Source organism: Podarcis erhardii, assembly GCF_964252035.2.
Source record: "Podarcis erhardii genome assembly, chromosome: 2".
Lineage (NCBI taxonomy): Eukaryota > Metazoa > Chordata > Lepidosauria > Squamata > Lacertidae > Podarcis > Podarcis erhardii.
This window is the reverse complement of record NC_138498.1, coordinates 41,239,506-41,258,637: the sequence shown is the minus strand read 5'-3', so window position 1 is coordinate 41,258,637 and position 19,132 is coordinate 41,239,506. Positions and strand designations below refer to the sequence as shown.

Genomic DNA, 19,132 nt, shown 5'->3' with positions numbered 1-19,132 from the left:
ACTATTACAGGCAAGAATAATTGTTAGTGCCTTGGCATCTACATTAATTACAGAATTAGCTTATAATTTGCCCAGCTGGCTTGGTCTTTACCAGGTTTGGAAATAACAGAGATATGAGCATCCTACCCTATACATGGCAAAGAAGAGTGGGAATATAAATTCAATCAATCAATAAAAATGTATTGTGTGAGGGGAGTGCATAAAGTTTCCACTCTGTTCTACATGCCACACAAAGTTATTAAAACATCCATAAGGATGCCCTCCAGTTAAATATTTTCCTAAACTAAAAAGCCACAGTTGAAGTGTTAAAGGACGGGCTCCTGTCAGTAGGAGAATTTGCGTGAGTTTTACTTTTCCTTCCAGTTGGAGAATGTTGAAGGTTTTCACTGTGTCAGATGTGTAGTGGTTTCAGAAATCTGGAAATAGAGCTCTCAGTGTTGTTTTTTATTACAACAAAAGTTCAAGAGTAGATCGATGAGGTGGGAGGTGCCAACCATGTCCCTGGCATGGAAGATAGGGTGAGGATGCCCTATTATACCAATGCTGTTGTCCATGAGGTTCAACGATATGAAGAAGAGAGCCTTGAGAGCTTACCACAGGACACAATGTGCTGTACAGAATTCCAGGGTTACATTATCCCTCAGGTGTGTTTCACACATGGATCGATCAGATTACTACAGAGAGGGAAATTGGGAGATTTATCATCACCCGAATGGCCTGGATATCCCAAAGTCCCAGACAGTGTGGATACAATATATGGTGATTCTCCACTTCAACCCCATTCATGGTTACTTTTCAGAATGCTGTGCAATGACTTGTTTTAATGCAAGAGAACCAGTTTTAAAAAATCACTTTCTGACAAAAGAGACAGTGATATCTTCCATCTTAAAAATTTAAATATAACCTAAAATTTCCACAAATTTCTCTTTTCTTAAATTTATCATCTATACCTCACTCACATGAGGTACTATCATCTATACCTCACTCACAGTTTTAATGTGGCATAGATAGATAGATTGATAGATGATAGATATAAGTAAAGTGTGTTTAAAGGCGCATGTGCAGATTCAAAAAAGAAGGTAAACATCCTCCCTGCAGCCAGTAGCGTAGCGTGGGGGGTGCAGGGGGGGCCAGCCGCACTGGGCGCAACATGGGGGGGACGTGCTCACACTCACAACTCTCTGCTCCTACCGGGTTAGGGGGCGCAAATTACTTGCCTTGCCCCGGGTGCTGACAACCCACACTACGCCACTGCCTGCAGCAGGTAAACACACCTTTTTACTGACTGGCTTCTCAGCATATATTTGCCAGCAGCCTCCATGTACTCTTACCTCTCATGTGCCCCAGAGGGCATTCCTCTTTTAATTATGAGTCAAGGTTAAGTTCAATATATATTAATGAATAACTCTCCCTGTTAATTATTAAAGGCCACATTTCAAAAACAAACACCAGAAGAGCAACAGAGATAATCCAGAGTCCGAGTTGGGTTGGGTCTCCAGCAGGCAGCTTTCTTCCACCTTGTCTTTCTTAAGTATTTTCTTAGATTTCTGACCAAAAGGACACAGAGAAAAATGGGGGTGGAAGCTCTGTTGCTTCTCAGCCTCCTCTTCACCTTGCTCTTGTTCTCCATCAAAATGTACAAGAAGAAAGCCCAACTACCTCCAGGGCCCACTCCTTGGTTTCTTCTGGGCAATCTTCTGCAGAAAGACGTCCTGCCTCTGAGCAGAAACTATGCAAAGGTAAGTCCACCTCTTGGAGACCACTTTCACTTTTCATTCATGCCGTGAAGCAGATTTAGAATAAAAGGACAGAGAGACAGGAAGGCACAAAGTTAATTTTTCCCTTCTTTAGTCTGGGTATGCCTGCTTCTGTCTGCTGCTTTGAGAAGCCCAAATATTCCTACATCATAAGTGAACAGACGGAAAGTAATGAAAGGAACGTTTCCCGTTCTCTTTGTGTCTTCCTGGAAGTGCTGCCTGGCTGAGAGGCTGCAGAGAGCACCATCTTTAAGAACATACAAAGAATCCTGAGGGACTAGATGAAAGACCTATCCATTCTCCAAGATGTACATTCTCCTGCAATTCTGCTCTGCACCCACCCCTGCCTTAGCAGTCAGTGTTTATTATTATTGCTGCTATAGATTTTCATGGATAACAAAGGGACATATTACGCAGTGGTGTAGCTATGGGGGGGCCTAGCTGGGTCCCCCCCCCAAGTGATGCTTCCAGGAGGCACCATTGAGGCTCCCAACCTGTAGGTATGTGTACATAAATGGAGTCGGGGATATGCCAAACTGGGTCTTTGACTAAGGTGAAAGAAAGCCGAGTTTCGCTCCTGCATAATGTCTCTGTTTTCAGTTAGTAGAGCCCTATCTACAGGTCAGTAATGCTTGGTTGAGACATTACTATCATAGGCACTGTGAGGTTGGGGGAGGAGGGAGGAAGAGGTGGGGAGAGAGAGGTGGGACTAATGATCTTTTGAAGGGTAGTAATGATATTTGCATCTTTTGCATAGTGTATGTGTGGGGTTTTGTGTTAGCATCACGTGGATGGTTCTTGCATCTACAGTGGTACCTCGGGTTCCATACGCTTCAGGTTCCATACACTTCAGGTTACAGACTCCACTAACCCAGAAATAATACCTCGGGTTAAGAACTTTGCTTCAGGATGAGAACAGAAATTGCTGCCGCGGCAGCAGCAGGAGGCCCCATTAGCTAAAGTGGTGGTTCAGGTTAAGAACAGTTTCAGGTTAAGAATGGACCTCCAGAACGAATTAAGTACGTAACCAGAGGTACTACTGTATTCATTTATTTCTTTTTTGTTGGCAGTGAAAGAGACTGGTTGGTTGCATTTGGTTGATTACAGTGAGTTTTGTTTATGTGTGTGAGAGAGAGTGTGAGGGGTTGTTGGGTCAAATTAGCCATATCAATTCGTATGCTGTTGGGGGGGGGGTTATGTTGCTGTCTTGTTAGCAATTAATGTTCAAAGGCATACTATGTGTCATTTGCAGGTAATGTATCGCCATCTTGCCTAGCAGCCATTGATAGCCTTATTTGTCTAAACCACTTTAAAATCTGTCCAAGTTGATGACCATCCAGACATCTTGCGGTAGTGCTGCCTCTGAGAAGGAGCTCTTTGTGCTTATCCTGATTGTCCCACCATTCCGCTTCACTGGACCAGGAAAGCAAACTAGTGTTCTTACCCCACACCACGATAAATTGGATTCACCTCTGTTATGTCTCCTCTTAGTACATTGTTCCCTAAACACAAAAAGCTCCAAATGTTTTAATTTTTCTTCCTAGAGGCACAGCCTCTTGATGATTTTAATTGTCCTTGTTGGCAACTTTCCAGTTCTACAATAACCTGCCAGTTTCAATGCCACCCCTATTTGCTTCCATTCTGCAGACTTCCTTCGTAAGGTGTTTTGCTGCCTGAAGCAAAAGGCAAAAAGTTGCCTCCTCCCCGTCCTGTTCCATGTACAAAAGTCCAGCATGCCATTGACTCTTATCTTAACATTCTCCATAGCACCTTCAGGGCAGTGACCTATGTTAGTGCATGTACACTCTCCGCTCTCTCCACTCACTGCTCCATAATATTTGCTGCCAGAGACCACTGCCTCTCTCCGCCTCATGATAGGGCCAAACCTGCTCCTAGAAAAAAGTAAGCTCAGGTTTATGTATCTGCCCTACACCTTAACAATGTATACATCTGCAAAGAATTCATTCAGGTTCTCTGGAGTTCATTTCTCCTTTCTTAGCACATGTTTTAAACCCTTTGGGTGTGGCATAATAGTTAGAGTGTTGGGCTATGACCTGGGAAACCAGGGTTTGAATTTCCACTCAGCCATGAAGCTCACTGGGTGACCATGGGCCAGTCACCATCTCTTAGCCTATCCTACCTCACAGTGTTGTTGTGAGAATGAAATGGGGAGCAGAAGAACCATGTACATCACTTTGAGTTCCTTGGAAGATAAGGCTGGTATATTAATGGAATAAATAAATAGATATTTGAACTTCTTCCCTAGCTAATTTCCCACTTTTAGATATTTATATAGGTCTTATTCTTAATGTTTTCAGAGGTATGCTCTTCAAATTCTAATTTTGCATCACTTGTTGTCTGCCTTGGTGTTTTTTTTTTTGGGGGGGGGGAGTTTGTCTTTCTATTCATTCTTCTCCTCTGTGCAAGACTTCCATTTCCTGAAGAAAGACTTTTTCTAAAGGGGTTCAGATATGAAAAATCCCTCAGACACCTCAAAAACGTTAAATATGGTGAACACTATGAATGCTCTCACACAGAAATTTCACCAAAGTTATCCTGCCCCTAATATTTGGGATCATCTGAATTTCTATCCCTGCCCCGCCAGAATGGTTAAAAAAAGCTGGCCCCAAAGTTTCAGCCAAGCTCTAAATAATGCATTTCAACTGGCTGCTCATTTTCTCATTCACCCTGAGTGGAAATTCAGATTATTCCTACATTGTCAGTTCATTTTGAACGTTTCAGCACTAGCACAGTCCACACTGTGTGTGTGTGTGTGTGTGTGTAATGATTGGACTGGACTATAACCTGGGAAACCAGGGTTTGAATTCCCACTCGGCCATGAAGTTTACTGGGTGACCATGGCCCAGTCACCATCTCTTAGCCTAAACTACCTCACAGGGTTGTTGTGAGAATGAAATGGGAAGGAGAAGAACCATGTACATCACTTTGAGCTCCTTGGAAGATAGGGGTGGTATATAAATGTAAACGTTTATATAAATATAAACGTTTCTGCAGTAGCAGAGTTCACACTGTCTTATTCTCTTGACTGGTTTAGCCCTCCTGATCAAGGCTGTGCATTTGCCTTGACTGAGACACATGACCAGTGTCAATAGCCTCCTATGATGCCCTTGAAAAAGTTTCAGTGTATATCCCCATAAACATCCATAATGATTGACAGACTGTTTGCTCTTCCTGCTCAGTTCCTGTTGGATCAGTGCCCCCTGTATTAAACTTTAAACATGAAGATATTTCCTTGGGTCCCGGGACTGGATAGTCACCCAGCCACCCTTCTGCTGTGAACAGAACCTTCTCTTTGTGAGTGAGTTAAGAAGTGGCTGGTGTAGGTGCCTTTCCCCTGACCCATTTCTCCAAAAGAATTCAGTTGATATTTCTTTTCTATAAGTTACTTAATTTTCCCTAGGGTCGCTTTAAATTCATTTACTTTTTTCTTACCAGATCATTTCATTCACTCATATTTCATTTTGCAATTAATCCATCCAGCTTTATATATAAATCCTTATTAATCAGCACTTGTCTGCTGATTCTTCCCTTGATTTGTGCTTAAATAAATGTCTTCAGCACTTAGTAATTCACATAGCAATTTCTTTGGCTGATTCATCAACTCCTCTCTTTTTTCCTCCTCCTTCCCTTTAACAGCCCCACATTGTTTCTAAACCCTTTTCTTCAGTTACTCAAATATGTCTGACCACCACACCCTTTCGCTTTCCAATAGGCTCTCTTCACACAGCTCCATTCCAATTTAAAATGTGCAGAATCTCATCTTACTGCCCTACTTCTTGCTGATAAAACAATGAACAGGGTGGTGATACAATGACTATGGCAATCAACACAAGATAATATCACCAAGTCAAACAATAAACATCCATAAAAATTGCAAAAGCAGTTTCTTTCTCAAATAGGTTTTATCTTGAACTATTGCAAATGCAGTAATAAAGAACACTTAGCCCCTGGGACTATCAAATTATCAGGCCATTTACCTTCAATTATCTTGGTTGAATTGAAATAATGTCAGTAGGTGAAAGGGTGGAAATTGCATAGCTAAAATAAAAATAGGCTTTTCTGCTTCGAGAAAGAAAAGTGTGGGACTTCCTAGCTAGAGCAACACTTTTGGATTGTGATTAGTTGAGTGGTGCAGAGAGCTGATTGACAGAATGACCGCTCCCCACTTAAAACGGGGGGCGCCTTTTGCGTGGACGCGTGCAGCCCTGGATCTGGAGTGGCCACATCAGCATAGGCTTTGCCTTCCCTCAGGTGGGATACCTGGAGGTCCCCGCCTACCCCAGCGAGTTGTCCAATCCCACCTGGGGGAAGTGTTGCCAGGGAAACCAGGCCAGGTAAGGGGAGGGATTACCTGCCCACACAATAGAGGGTGGATCTTAATTGTTAATCCTCACTTGGCTCCAGAGCTTCTCCCACCCTACCCACCCTCAGTTAATGTCTTCTTTTGCAGGTTAACTTTTCTTCATAGGTTTTGCAGGTTAACCTGTCTCCACAGGTATGCGGGCGCTGCTACGATAAGGTCGCTGTTAAAGGGCCGGAAAGGAATTTCCCTGCATTGGCAGGTTTCGCCTTTCCCGTAGCAAAACGTCACAACTTTGGCGGTATCAGGCCTTGGGCGGAATCCTTTAGTCCATCTTCCTCTTTGCGGCGGCGATACCAGGGTTCCCCGTTAAAGGGGTTTTTGAAGGGAGGCTTTGGCCGTACGCCGAAAGGTCATCATTGCTCTCCCCTGCGGCGGCGTAACGGGGGCGGCTATCTCTGCTTGAACATATGTTCTCCAGAGCCGGCCCATCCCCCCCACACACACTGGATAACCCTGATGCTCCCTAGGTCCCCGGCTGGGGACTAGGGAGGGAGAACGCCCAATGCCTGAGCCAAGGTCTACCCACATTTGAAATTTAATAAAGTTGTGGCCAATTTAATCCCATAGCACGTTGTCTAGAGTCGTTATTCCACATGACGGGGGGACCACTCGGGATCTGGGGACTCCGCCTGTCCACGCAAAAGTATTCAGTACTCATGAAAATGGGAGAGTGTGTGGAACAAAAAAGACTATAGCTTTGAGATTGGGGGGATTTAAAAATAAATTGCTGGGTTTTCACTTGGTAGGGATAAACCTTGGTTGCCATAATGGGCCAGCCACCACTGATATATCCAGAACAGGTGTTGCCTAATAATCCATGCATTTTTAAAATTCTACCATCAGCTCTATGATAAATGGGGTCCTATCTTTACTGTCTGGCTGGGTCCCAAGCCCATGGTGGTACTCTGTGGATACGAAGTGGTGAAAGATGCTCTGTTGGATCATGCTGAAGAATTTGGTGGGCGTCCTGCCTTGCCTTTCAGTGATACAGTGAGCCATTTTAAAGGTAGGTAGGGGTCCTGTGCTTATTTGTTTATTGCTTCCATTTTAATGGGAGAAGCAGACTTCATTTTCAGGGGTCTCCAAGTAGGAACAAGCAGACATCGAGCCCTCCCTTTTTCAACCTCTGTGGAGCTAGATGTTACCACAAAAAGGAGTTTGCCACCCAAAATAACAGCCCTGAACTGAATTCTTCCTTTACTGTGAGGGATATAAAGGTAAAGGGACCCCTGACCGTTAGGTCCAGTCGCGGACGACTCTGGGGTTGCGGCGCTCATTTCGCTTTATTGGCCGAGGGAGCCGGCGTACAGCTTCCAGGTCATGTGGCCAGCATGACTAAGCCACTTCTGGTGAACCAGAGCAGTGCACGGAAACGCCGTTTACCTTCCCGCTGGAGCGGTACCTATTTATCTACTTGCACTTTGTGCTTTCGAGCTGCTAGGTTGGCAGGAGCAGGGACCGAGTAATGGGAGCTCACCCCATCATGGGGATTTGAACTGCCAACCTTCTCATCGGCAAGCCCTAGGCTCTGTGGTTTAACCCACAGTGCCACCCGTGTCCTGTGAGGGATATAGTCAGTCTCAAATAACCAACATGCTTAATTCTAAATGTGTTAAGATCATAAAGTCAGCTGTCATGCCAAGCTTAGCTAGCTCACCTTGGAAGGAAGGGCTACCAAACTCTTTGTTCTGCCCCTTCCCTTACCACTTATAAGCATATAGTTGGGAAAATTTGGAAAGAAGTTAGAAGGGCATGTTTTAAAGGTCCAATAGCCTATTCCCACACTTTACTTTGCTGCAAGTTTTGTGATGTTAAATCTCTGCTGGGGTTCTCTTACCAAAGAGTACTTGCCCCAAACCTGGATCTAGGCATCCAGGAAAGTCTCATTTTTATCCAAATCCAACATTTTGCCCATAACAGATATTTAATGAAAGACGTGATATGACATGACCCATAGAAGAGTTTGCCTGTCCTCTCTCCTCCAGCACCATTTAACAATATGGAGAAACGACACAACATGTTCATGCTATAGTTCAGCACTGTTATTATGTGATAAAAAGTTACATACAAACCACCCATGGCTTGATTCAACTATAAATGGGACTATAGTCTGAATGGACAAAGTGCCACGATGTAGAAACTTCCTGCTGAGAAAACTTCCTTCTAAGGGAAGGATCTTCACCTGTTTGCTTTCAGGACTGTCCAGCAGATCTGTGAAAAGATGGAAAGAGCTGCGCCGGTTCACACTCAGCACCCTGCGGGATTTTGGAATGGGGAAGAAAGCAATGTCTGTGAGGGTGCAGGAAGAAGTTCTCTGTCTGGTGGAGGCAATGGCAACCGCAAAAGGTCTTCCCAAGTTATCCTTATTACAAACACAATTTTGAAGTCCTTCAGGGCAGGAACAGTCCCAGAAAGTGGGATTTCTGTTAGTTATGTCACAGGTGTTTATGAATTTATTCCTATTAAAGAACTTGGCTGAGTTGTAAGGTACACCTTGAATGCACCAAGCTCTGTTTGTGCAGGGAATTCTTGACCACAGATATGGGGTAGCACATCTTCCTCCTTTGGGGAGTCCATAATGTTAGCCTCAACAGTTAAGCTGCACTTACATCTTGCTAAATAAAGGGAATACAGGAGCTGCTGATACTATCATTTCCACGTAAAAGGAACTTAATCATCTTTTAATATAAGGGAAATACAAAATGCACCATGTGTCAGGTTCAATTGTGCAAGGAATTCTGGTTTACATTATTCTGTCGTGCAGGCAGAGGGAGAGAATATCCACCTTGCCTAACTCTTTTGACTGTGTCCTTTTGCTCCTGCAGGGCAGGCCTTTGATATAAGAAAACACTTGAGAACTGCTGTTTCTAATGTGCTCTGTTCTGTTGTCTTTGGGAGTCGCTTTGAGTACAAAGATCAGGTCTTCCTGGAGAAGCTGCATATCATGGAGGCTTTTGTGGGTTACCTTGTGAGTTATATGGGACAGGTATGTTGTTCCTTCTTACAAGTATATCCCATGGACCCAGAACCTTGGTTCATCTTAATGGACATGGGCCTGGAATAAGCCAGGTGCACCCTGGGGTATATTCCCCTTTACCTTTTCCACTTTCTTTGATCCTTGTCTCCATTAAATTCCATATGACACAATATCACATACATCTTGGCTTTAATTGCAGAGCATCAGCAAATTAACCACTCAAAATACAGACCTAGAGAAATTCTTCTGTAGGCATGTTGGTGGAGCACTTCCCCGGGTTAGTGGTGAATTTTCCCAGTTATTCATTATCAAAGGATTGCTTATCTAAAGGGTTCTAGTTATAGGTAGGTAGCTGTGTTGGTCTGCCATAGTCAAAACAAAATTTAAAAATTCCTTCCAGTAGCAGCTTAGAGACCAACTAAGTTTGTTATTGGTATGAACTTTCGTGTGCATGCACACTTCTTCAGATACACTGAAACAGAAGTGCTACTGGAAGGTTTTTTATATATCTAAAGGGTGTAAAGGCAGTCAGAGCTGAGCTGAATATCTGCTTGGGGCAGGGGAAATGAGTTTGAAACTCGGACACTCCCCTTTCCCAGGGAGTATAAGGAAAATATTTTTATCTGGGCTTTTCTTCAGCTGGAACTCAGTGAAACTCAGTTCTGGCACCTCTCAGGTGCGTGCTATTGGCATTCTAAGAGAACAAGGAAGGTGTTCATGGTGAGTTCTGGTGCCTCTCTTTCTAGAAAAATGGCACTGATTCTTATCATGGATTGCCTTTCAATTGATATCACTAAAAAGCTTCCCTCACAACTATGAGGTTATCCACACCTCAGATTGCCCCACCACTTCCCCCCAGGAAAACCCATTGTTTGGTACTGAATTGGAACAAACAGCAATCAGGTTTTCTGCAGACTGCTGTTTGTGGTTCGAGGACCCGACCCCCGCAATGTGAAATGAATACACAAGGACACGAAATATAAGGTTAATGGGCAAGAAAAGGCCACAACTTTATTGATTACAGCAGTGAAAAGGTATTGGCTTAGGCATTGGATGTCTAAATCAAAGGGGGTTTATTCACCAGTAGGTGGAGCCTGTTGATGCTCATCCAACTATAGGCTCTCCCCTGAAGTCACTGAGGGTCGTGCCATGGCCTCCCGCCAAATAGGCATCAGACAGAATACACGACCGCCACATTCCTTTAACAGAATACCCCAAATATTGAAGGCATAGGCGATGGCCACACCTAGCTCTTCGACACCACAACACATTTTTCCAATGCCTAACCTACCCACCAATACCACGAAAGTTGTGACGATTGCTACGAGGTAGGTGAAAAAACCAAAAAGCCTAATGCCAAATGGAAAAATTCCTACCAGGCCCCCCGGACAACCAGGGTGACCAACCTAAGGTCCATAGCAAGGCCAAGGAAAAATTTAAGACCCTGAGCTCAAAGGGAGTGGAGGGTGGGTGACTCGCGACAGGACAAAGGAGAATGAGGCCGAGGAGGGGCTGGCACGGCAGCATTTAGGCTGCTGAACACGCCCCCTCGGAGGCACCTGGTTGGGTGCCTGCCGATGGGGGTGGGCGCCAGCCAGGTGAGTGGGGGAGGCGGAGCTCGGGCTCCCGCCCACAACCACTCCCCTCTCTTCTAGGGAGGAGAGTCTTTGTTCTGATTAAGCACTAAAGAGTGGGTTTCCTGGGGGGGAAGCAGCAGGGCAAAGGCAGAACCAGTCAGACCTGTGCCTAGAAAGAATGGGCGAAGTGCAAATCTGCTTGGAGCTGTGCTTTCTAGGCATAAGATAAGTAGAAGTGTGGGAGAGACTGGGCAATTAACCCTTTGTTTCTCTCTGGTCTGTCTGAGAAGCTCAGCATGTGAGGACGTATGGGTTGGTTGCTACAAGCTCAGACCGCATGGCTCCTACAAGCTACTCTTGAGTTCCTTGTATGCCAGTGATTGAGCCTGGGCCCTACTGCGTGCAAACCTGGTGCTCTGCCACTGAACTTGTTTCCGTAGTGTTCTGGTTTCTAGTCTACTCAGAGTTAATATGTATGGTACATGTATCAACTAAGCACAAAAACATTCAAGCAGGGGTGGTGCATCCCATTTCATGACTTGAGACAAAACAAGGTGAATTCTTAGCCAGCAGAGAAAGGAGTGGGGTGGGCAGGACATATAAGGAGGGTACCCTTCAAGTACCACCTGAGGTACCTGCTTCACTCCACTTCATGGATGGGCCAGACTTGCATACAAGGTACAATTAACCTAACATTATTTTAAATGAGTCTTTGCTGTAGAAAGATCTAGAACCTATTTCTACATTATTTTGTTTCAGAGAATAAGCAGGACAAAAAATAAACAATGCATTTGCTTTTTAAAAAACAATGTTTTATTTTACAATTCACAGTAGGAAGTCAATTAGGGCTGCAATCCTAACCCCACATACCTCAGAGTAAGCCTAGTTTAAATCAGTAAGCCTCATTTCTGGGCAGGCATAGTTAGGATTTCTGCCTCAGTGGATATGGGCAGGATCTAGTGATAATGAATATGTAACTATAGTAGACTGTAAATAAAGGAGACCAAGAAGAAGAGGAGGAGGAGGAGGAGAGAGGATTTACAATTGTTTGTTTGTTTATAAAATTTAAATCCTGTCATTCCTCTTGAAGGAGCCATGGATTGCAAACATTTTGCAGTAGATTTCTCCAACATCCCTAAATCCATAGACTCAGCAGGCAGTTCTAAAATGATAAATTCAATATACAGTTGTTATGTATTGTTTCTGTTCCAGGTTTATAATGTGTTCTCGAAAATAATGCCTTACCTGCCTGGACAGCACAAAAAGATTTTAGGAAGTTTTGAAAAAATGTATGCTTTCATCAATGAGAGGGTGGAATCCCACAAAGAGACCCTGGATTATCAGGACCCCCGTGACTATATTGACTGCTTCCTTATGAAGTCAGAGAAGGTAGGAGGTTATATAATTTCCCTTCTCCACGCTTCTGAGATGTCTCTTGTTGTGCCTACATTTGAAAGTGTCTCATATGGCTGCTGCCCTCCCTCATTCTGATCCTGCATTCTGGCTGTGGTGGTTGGCCATTGTGATGATCTCCAGGCTAATCTCAGGTGGGGGCATCGTCCCTCAAGTTTATTTAGACATCAAACCAAGCACAGGAGAGCAGATGAAAAAATAATGCCCATCATTATATCTATACATGGGATTGTTTTCTTTATGGTTCTATTATTTGGTTTTCAGTTATGTTTTTATTTTCAGCATTATAGATATGCTGCAATAAGCCATTCAGGTTTTGTGTTCCTTCTGAGTTACTGCATGGAAAAGACTGGGATGTCTCAGACCCTCCAGAGTTTGACATTCTTAATGTCAGGTGGTGCATTCAGACACAACAATTATGATTTACTTTTATTAATTGCCAATCAGGTCAGCTTGCCTAATGCTTCAGTTTCCCCGATGGCCTCCTTCAGCAACACCTCTGCATCAGCAAGTAGATTGAGTGGATTGGATTGACCATTAAATGCCACAAGACCTTTAGCATCATTTGAAAATCTGATCTTACTTACAAATGAATATACCCCCCACCAAATAAACACTATATCAAATAATTAATGAGTTATTTGATAGAGTATAGTAGGTTTTTTTTTGGGGGGGGGGTATATTCATTTGTATGTAACTGGAGGATACAACTCCATGAAACAGCACCTCTTTTTCTAGAGAAATGTCCCTGAATAAAACTGCCATATTTTTCGCCCCATAAGACGCGCCGCCCCATAGGACGCACCTAGATTTTTTTGGGGGGGGGGGAATAAAGAAAAAAAATATATTTCCTCCCTAGGTGTGGGGCTGAAGAGGCTGCTGCCCGCAAGCCTTGCGCGCCTGGTGGGACCTCCCGCCAGGCGTGCGAGGCTTGCGGACACCTGCCCGAAGCATGGGGCGTGCTCCACAGCACGCCCCGTGCTTCGGGCTGCAGGCTGCTGCCCGCAAGCCTTGCGTGCCCGGTGGGACCTCCCACCGGGTGCGCGAGGCTTGTGGATAGCTTCCTGAAGCCTGCATTCACCGCATAAGACGCACACACATTTCCCCTTCATCTTTGGAGGGGGAAAAGTGCGTCCTATGGGGCCAAAAATACGGCATATTCAATTAAAAAACAACAACACTGTACTTACACTGCAATAAACCATGCAAGTATTGTGCTCCATCCATTTACTGCATTTATTGAGATGTCTCACTTCCTCCATCACTCTTTCAAATGGATGTTTTAAATTCTTCTCTTTTTCCTTTTCCTTTTTACAGGACCAAACCAATCCAGAGGCCATCTACACCAAAGAGGAGCTTATTGTGATTGTGCAGGAACTCTTTATTGCTGGGTCATTGTCCACAAGCGAAGTTTTGAGCTGTGCCCTTCTGGTGATGGCTAGATTGCCACACATGCAAGGTACATAAATTGCCCAAAAGACTGAGAGGCTCTGCCTTTCCAAGGTGGAAAGAGTAATAGTAAAGAGAAAGAAAAAACAAACAAACATTAAAACTGCACAGTCAGTACAACTTGCTCACAAAATGTCTTCTCCTAGGTCAGCCCATCTATTCCCATACAGTGGTACCTCGGGTTAAGAACTTAATTCATTCTGGAGGTCCGTTCTTAGCTTGAAACTGTTCTTAACCTGAAGCACCACTTTAGCTAATGGGGGCTCCTGCTGCCTCTGTGTGATTTCTGTTCTCATCCTGAGGTAAAGTTCTTAACCTGAGGAACTACTTCTGGGTTAGCAGAGACTGTAACCTGAAGCGTTTGTAAACTGAAGCGTTTGTAACCTGAGGTACCACTGTATTCCGTGTCCAAAAGTGACCAGAGAGATTCCTCTGGGAAGTTTTCAAGCTGAGCATTAACGGAATATTCTGAAAAACGTGATATGGAGCTGATATCTATGGATTTCTAAAATTCCTGTCTGTCTCATAGATCTCAGTGAGAAGTGCTCCACTTTTGAGGTTATAAACACTGCAGACAATGCTATCATATGCATATTATAAGCATATGCACTCCAATTTTCCAAAAGTAACCAGCACATAAATAAGGATACTACATCAATGATATAATTTATGAAAAATTGATAAAATTCTCATAAATTAATACGACAATAGAGTACTGTCCTCCCAGAGTTCTGTCCTTCATGTTCTGTCTTCCTGGACACTGATGTTTATCTTTCCCGGAGGGAAAAGGGCATATTCTCATTCACCTCAACTCCACAGCACTTCACTCCAGCGAATTTGGCACTCAGGAACTAAAGCTTACATCCCTTTATAAAACACATACTTCAACAAAGAAGGACCTTACGATGTAATGAATAACTTCACCTAAAACTTTAAGGAAACTTCACTACTGAGCTATTCTTAAGGGTTCACAGCCTTACACAAAGGAGAACAGGCTATTTGCTCATAATGCTGGCTGCTCCCTGCCTCAGCTCTTGCTAAAATGATCTAAAGCAGTGGGTTACATTAGCACCAGCCCCTTGGACAGATGTAGCCACTGGATACCAGAGGCGATCCTATCCGAGCCCAACTCCGTGTATGAATCAGTTTTAAATGGTTTCCTCCTCCATCCCTCAAAGCAACAGTCCTCCTAGTCCCTGGTATTCAGACGTTAGACTCCCCAACAGAGGTTTTCATTCTGATTCTAATGGCTCCATGAATTTGTCTTGTGGCAGCAAATTATGACTTTTAAATATGCATCATGTAAAGAAGAACTTTATCTTTTCTGTCCTGAGCCTAATGCCTGAGCCCTTGCCTTTGTTGACCCTGATTTACTACCCCAGGACTCCTTTTTTGGGGGGGGGGGGGAAGAGTGGGATAAAAGTTTAATGAATGAATAAAAGGTATTGTGTGAGGAGATTGCATAAAGTTTCCATACCATTTATTCAACATGTTTTGCATGATTTCATGAACATCTCTAAGATAAAAAGCCCACATTCTTTAGTAACCTAAGGTGATCCCATTTAGCAGAGGGGACAAAAGCCGAATTCCTTTCATCTTTGCATGCCATCTTTAAAAATGGGCTCCTGCCAAGATGCAAATTCATGTCAGTAAGTGTTACTTTTCCTTCCGGTTGGAGAATGTTGAAGGCTATCACTATGTCAGAGGAGAAGGAGTTTCAGAATTCTGGAAGTAGAGCTGAATTTGTTTTCTTACAGAAAAAGTTCAACAGGAGATTGATGATGTGGTAGGTGCCAACCGTATCCCTGGCATGGAAGATAGGGTGAGGATGCCCTACACCAATGCTGTTCTCCATGAGGTTCAACGATATCAAAAAGGGAGCCTTGAGAGCATCCCGCGTGCAACAACACGCCCTACAAAATTCCGGGGCTATCTTATCCCCCAGGTTTGTGTCACATGTGAAATGATCAGGTTACTGTGGAGAGGGGGAGGGAGGGATTTATCATCCCATCAATGACTTTGGTCTGCCACAGTCCCAGCCAGTGCAGAGACAAGATATGCTGATTACAACCTCACCCCCCACATTCATGGTGATTTTTCAGAATGCTGTGCAATGACTTGTTTCTATATATGACAACCAACTTTAGGAATCAGTCTCTCCCATAAGATGGCTGCTTCTTATGTATATGACTGAAAAACAACAAGCAGCATGTCAGCTAATAATATACTGACAGTATTTTTATAACACTATACTGTATCAAAATTATGAACAGAAAGCATATAATATGTGCATGGAGTCACAAACTTATTAGAATCAGATAAATGTCCCATAACCAGGAATGGTAGGATTGGTAAGTCACTGTCAAAGATCACTGAAACAGAGGCAGAATGTCTTATGTTTATGAAGCTGAAACAAATAATGAAATCTGTATCTTCTCCCTGAAGGGCACGGCAGTCTGTGCAGAGATTTCAACTGTGCACTTTGATCCTCTCCAGTGGGAGACTCCAGAAGAGTTTAACCCGGGTCATTTCTTGGATGAGAAGGGCCAGTTTCGGAACAGGGCTGCCTTCATGCCTTTTTCTGCAGGTGACTCTATAGACCTAGATTCTCATATTGTGGCGTTGGGTCCAGCAGCTGGCATGTGGATGGGTGGGCAGCTGGACTCCAGGAAGTGATAGTGCTGCCAGGAGATAAGTAAGAGGTTTGGGGAGGGATTGCCTACCCACAAGACATTTCTCTCTGCCTCTGTCCTCCATTTCCTGCATCTTGAGCAGAAAAATTGTAAGCATCAGCCTGAGGAAGGGACAGTTCACTTCCCAACTTTTGGACCACTACCTACAGGAACCACTTGGGCTCTGGGTTAAGAAAGAGAGTTGGCATGATGAAATGAGAGGAAAGAGTAACTCGCACTCACATAATCTTTTATATTTCTTTGCTCTGAAACTGCTTATGTGTAGCTTTCAGCAAAGATTTACACATACACACAGACGGAAGCCACATTATTGTGTTTTCTGGCAGGAGAATAGGCCAAGCAGTACTTTAGTGTTATATAACATGCTCAGAATAGAAGTCCACCAATCAGCCAAAGAATCGAGAAAATGACATGAGACCAATATCTCCAAAAACATACTTGCCTGAAACACTTCACCTTCATATCACAGTGGAAACAGAGAATTGCAGGACCACTTGAGAAATGGTCTCACTGCTGTCTTTCTTATGCAGCTCCATTATTTCAAAATGTGTTGGCTGAATTTCTTGGGCACTATATAGGTCTTTGGTGACTGATGAGCACTGCTGCCTTCTTTTCACCCAGGAAAACGGGCATGCCCAGGGGAAGCCCTGGCTCGGATGGAGCTGTTCCTGTTCTTCGGTGCTCTGCTCCAGAACTTCACCTTCCAGCTGGTGGGAGATGCCAAAGACAAGGATATATTTACTTTGTATGAGGACAGTGGCCTGATGAAAGGAGACTTGCCACTGAAATTCATTAGACGTTCAATATGATCCGGTGACAGCAACAAAGCAAAATGGGTGGTGCCAATGCGTCTCAGTATATTTGACGTAGGAAGAATATGATTATTGGGAGACCTGAATCACACAGTACTTAGAAAAACCTATATATTCCAAACTATAGCTCACATCATGCTGGCTGGGGCTGCTGGGAGTTGTAGTGCAACACTTGGAAAACCACAACTGAGCCACTTCTACATTAGAAGCATCAATCCAGTGATAGATACAGTAAAAAGGGCATAGATCAATGAAGCTTTGGGAGCAGATGGAATCTCAGTGTTTTGACCTTTAGGAGTATGTTAGCACAATAACTTTCTAAAGTGAAGAATGAGATATTACAAATGGGTAAATTGAATTCTGTAACAAGTCTATAACAATAGCATTTTTAAAAAAAAAATCTAAAAAGGATCATAATTTAAAATCATATAGATCAAGATGGATTTTGCATAATGAAGGATAATATTAGGAAAATAATAAATCTAGCTGTGCATCTGCAGCAGCTCGACTGGTCACCTTTATATACAGCATCTGTTCCTTATTGGTCTCAACAGCCACAGCAGGTGCTGTAACCCTCCAGTGGTTTGACAAAGTTGCACTCCTCCATTGTCTCCTGAGACAGAAGAATGCCAACAACTTCATTTATGCATGAAAAACAAATCTTGAACAAGTAGTTACGTTTCCAGATGCAGAAAAAGCATTTGATAATATCACATGTCAGTTTCTTGTTGAAGGTGTTTATAAAGCAGGACCAGTTGGTTAAAGGAGTTCAGGTCGGAGCCATACATTATAAACTAAGAGCATTTGCAGATGACCTAGTTTTGACTTTACAACAGCCAGACATTAGTACCAAAAGAGTGTTGGAATTAATTGAAATATTTGGTCAAGTAGCAGGATTTAAATTGAATAAACAGAAAACAAAGGTTTTGGAGAAAAATTTAACAATGGAAGAAAGAGAGAGGTTTCAGAGTGAAACAGGTTTGGAAATAACGAAAAAAGTGAAATACCTGGGGGTAAATTTAACATCTAAGAATCTGAATTTATTTAAAGACAATTATGAAAAATGTTGGTCAGAAGTAAAGAAAGATTTAGAAACATGGTCAAGGTTGAAATTGTCCTTGTTAGGTCGAATTGCTACTATTAAGATGAATGTATTGCCTAGAATGCTTTTTTTGTTTCAGAACTTACAAATTCTGGACAAGATGGATTGTTTCAAGAGGTGGCAGAAAGATATATCAAAATTTGTCTGGCAGGGCAAAAAGCCCAGAATTAAGTTTAAGATTTTAACTGATGCAAAAGATAGAGGGGGATTTGCCCTGCCGGACTTAAGATTATACTACGAAGCAGCAGCTTTCTGCTGGCTGAAAGACTGGCTACTTCTTGAGAACACAGACATCTTAGATTTGGAAGGATATGATAATTGTTTTGGTTGGCATGCATACTTATGGTATAACAAGGCAATGGTGTACAAAGGTTTTAAAAATCATACTGTTAGAAAAGCATTATATAATGTTTGGAGCAGATACAAAGATCTACTGGAAACTAAAACTCCCAGGTGGTTGTCACCAATGGAAGCCAAGGGGGTGAAAAAACTTAATATGGATTCTAAATGGCCAAAATATTGTGAAATCTTAGAATATGAAGGTGAAAGCGTAAAGCTTCAGAGTTACGAAAAACTAAAGTCCAAAGTTCGAGATTGGCTGCATTACTATCAGATAAATGAGACATTTAAAGAGGACAGGAAAATAGGATTTCAGAAGGAGAGGTCAAAGTTAGAAATGGAACTGTTAGAACCCAATACTAAGAATCTGTCAAGAATGTATAATTTGCTGCTTAAATGGAATACACAGGAGGAAACGGTGAAATCAGCTATGATTAAATGGGCACAGGACATCGGTCATGACATTATGTTTGCTGACTGGGAACAGTTGTGGACCACTGGTGTTAAGTTTATGGCATGTAATGCCTTAAAAGAAAATATAATGAAAATGATCTACAGGTGGTACATGACCCCAGTCAAGCTTGCAAAAATTTACCATTTGCCCAATAATAAATGTTGGAAATGTAATG

General features: G+C 43.0%; 1 protein-coding gene across 1 annotated transcript; it reads left to right on the top strand.

Annotated features, from left to right (window-relative positions):
* The first annotated feature begins 1,468 nt into the window (after positions 1-1,468).
* LOC309335881 (cytochrome P450 2B4-like) lies at positions 1,469-17,583 on the top strand. The gene is made up of 9 exons (XM_081851153.1): positions 1,469-1,739; positions 6,985-7,147; positions 8,338-8,487; positions 8,967-9,127; positions 11,908-12,084; positions 13,426-13,567; positions 15,315-15,502; positions 16,003-16,144; positions 16,872-17,583. The coding sequence occupies exons 1-9, from the start codon at positions 1,572-1,574 to the stop codon at positions 17,057-17,059; spliced, it is 1,479 nt and encodes a 492-aa protein (XP_081707279.1). The 5' UTR covers positions 1,469-1,571; the 3' UTR covers positions 17,060-17,583.
* The last annotated feature ends 1,549 nt before the right edge of the window (positions 17,584-19,132 follow it).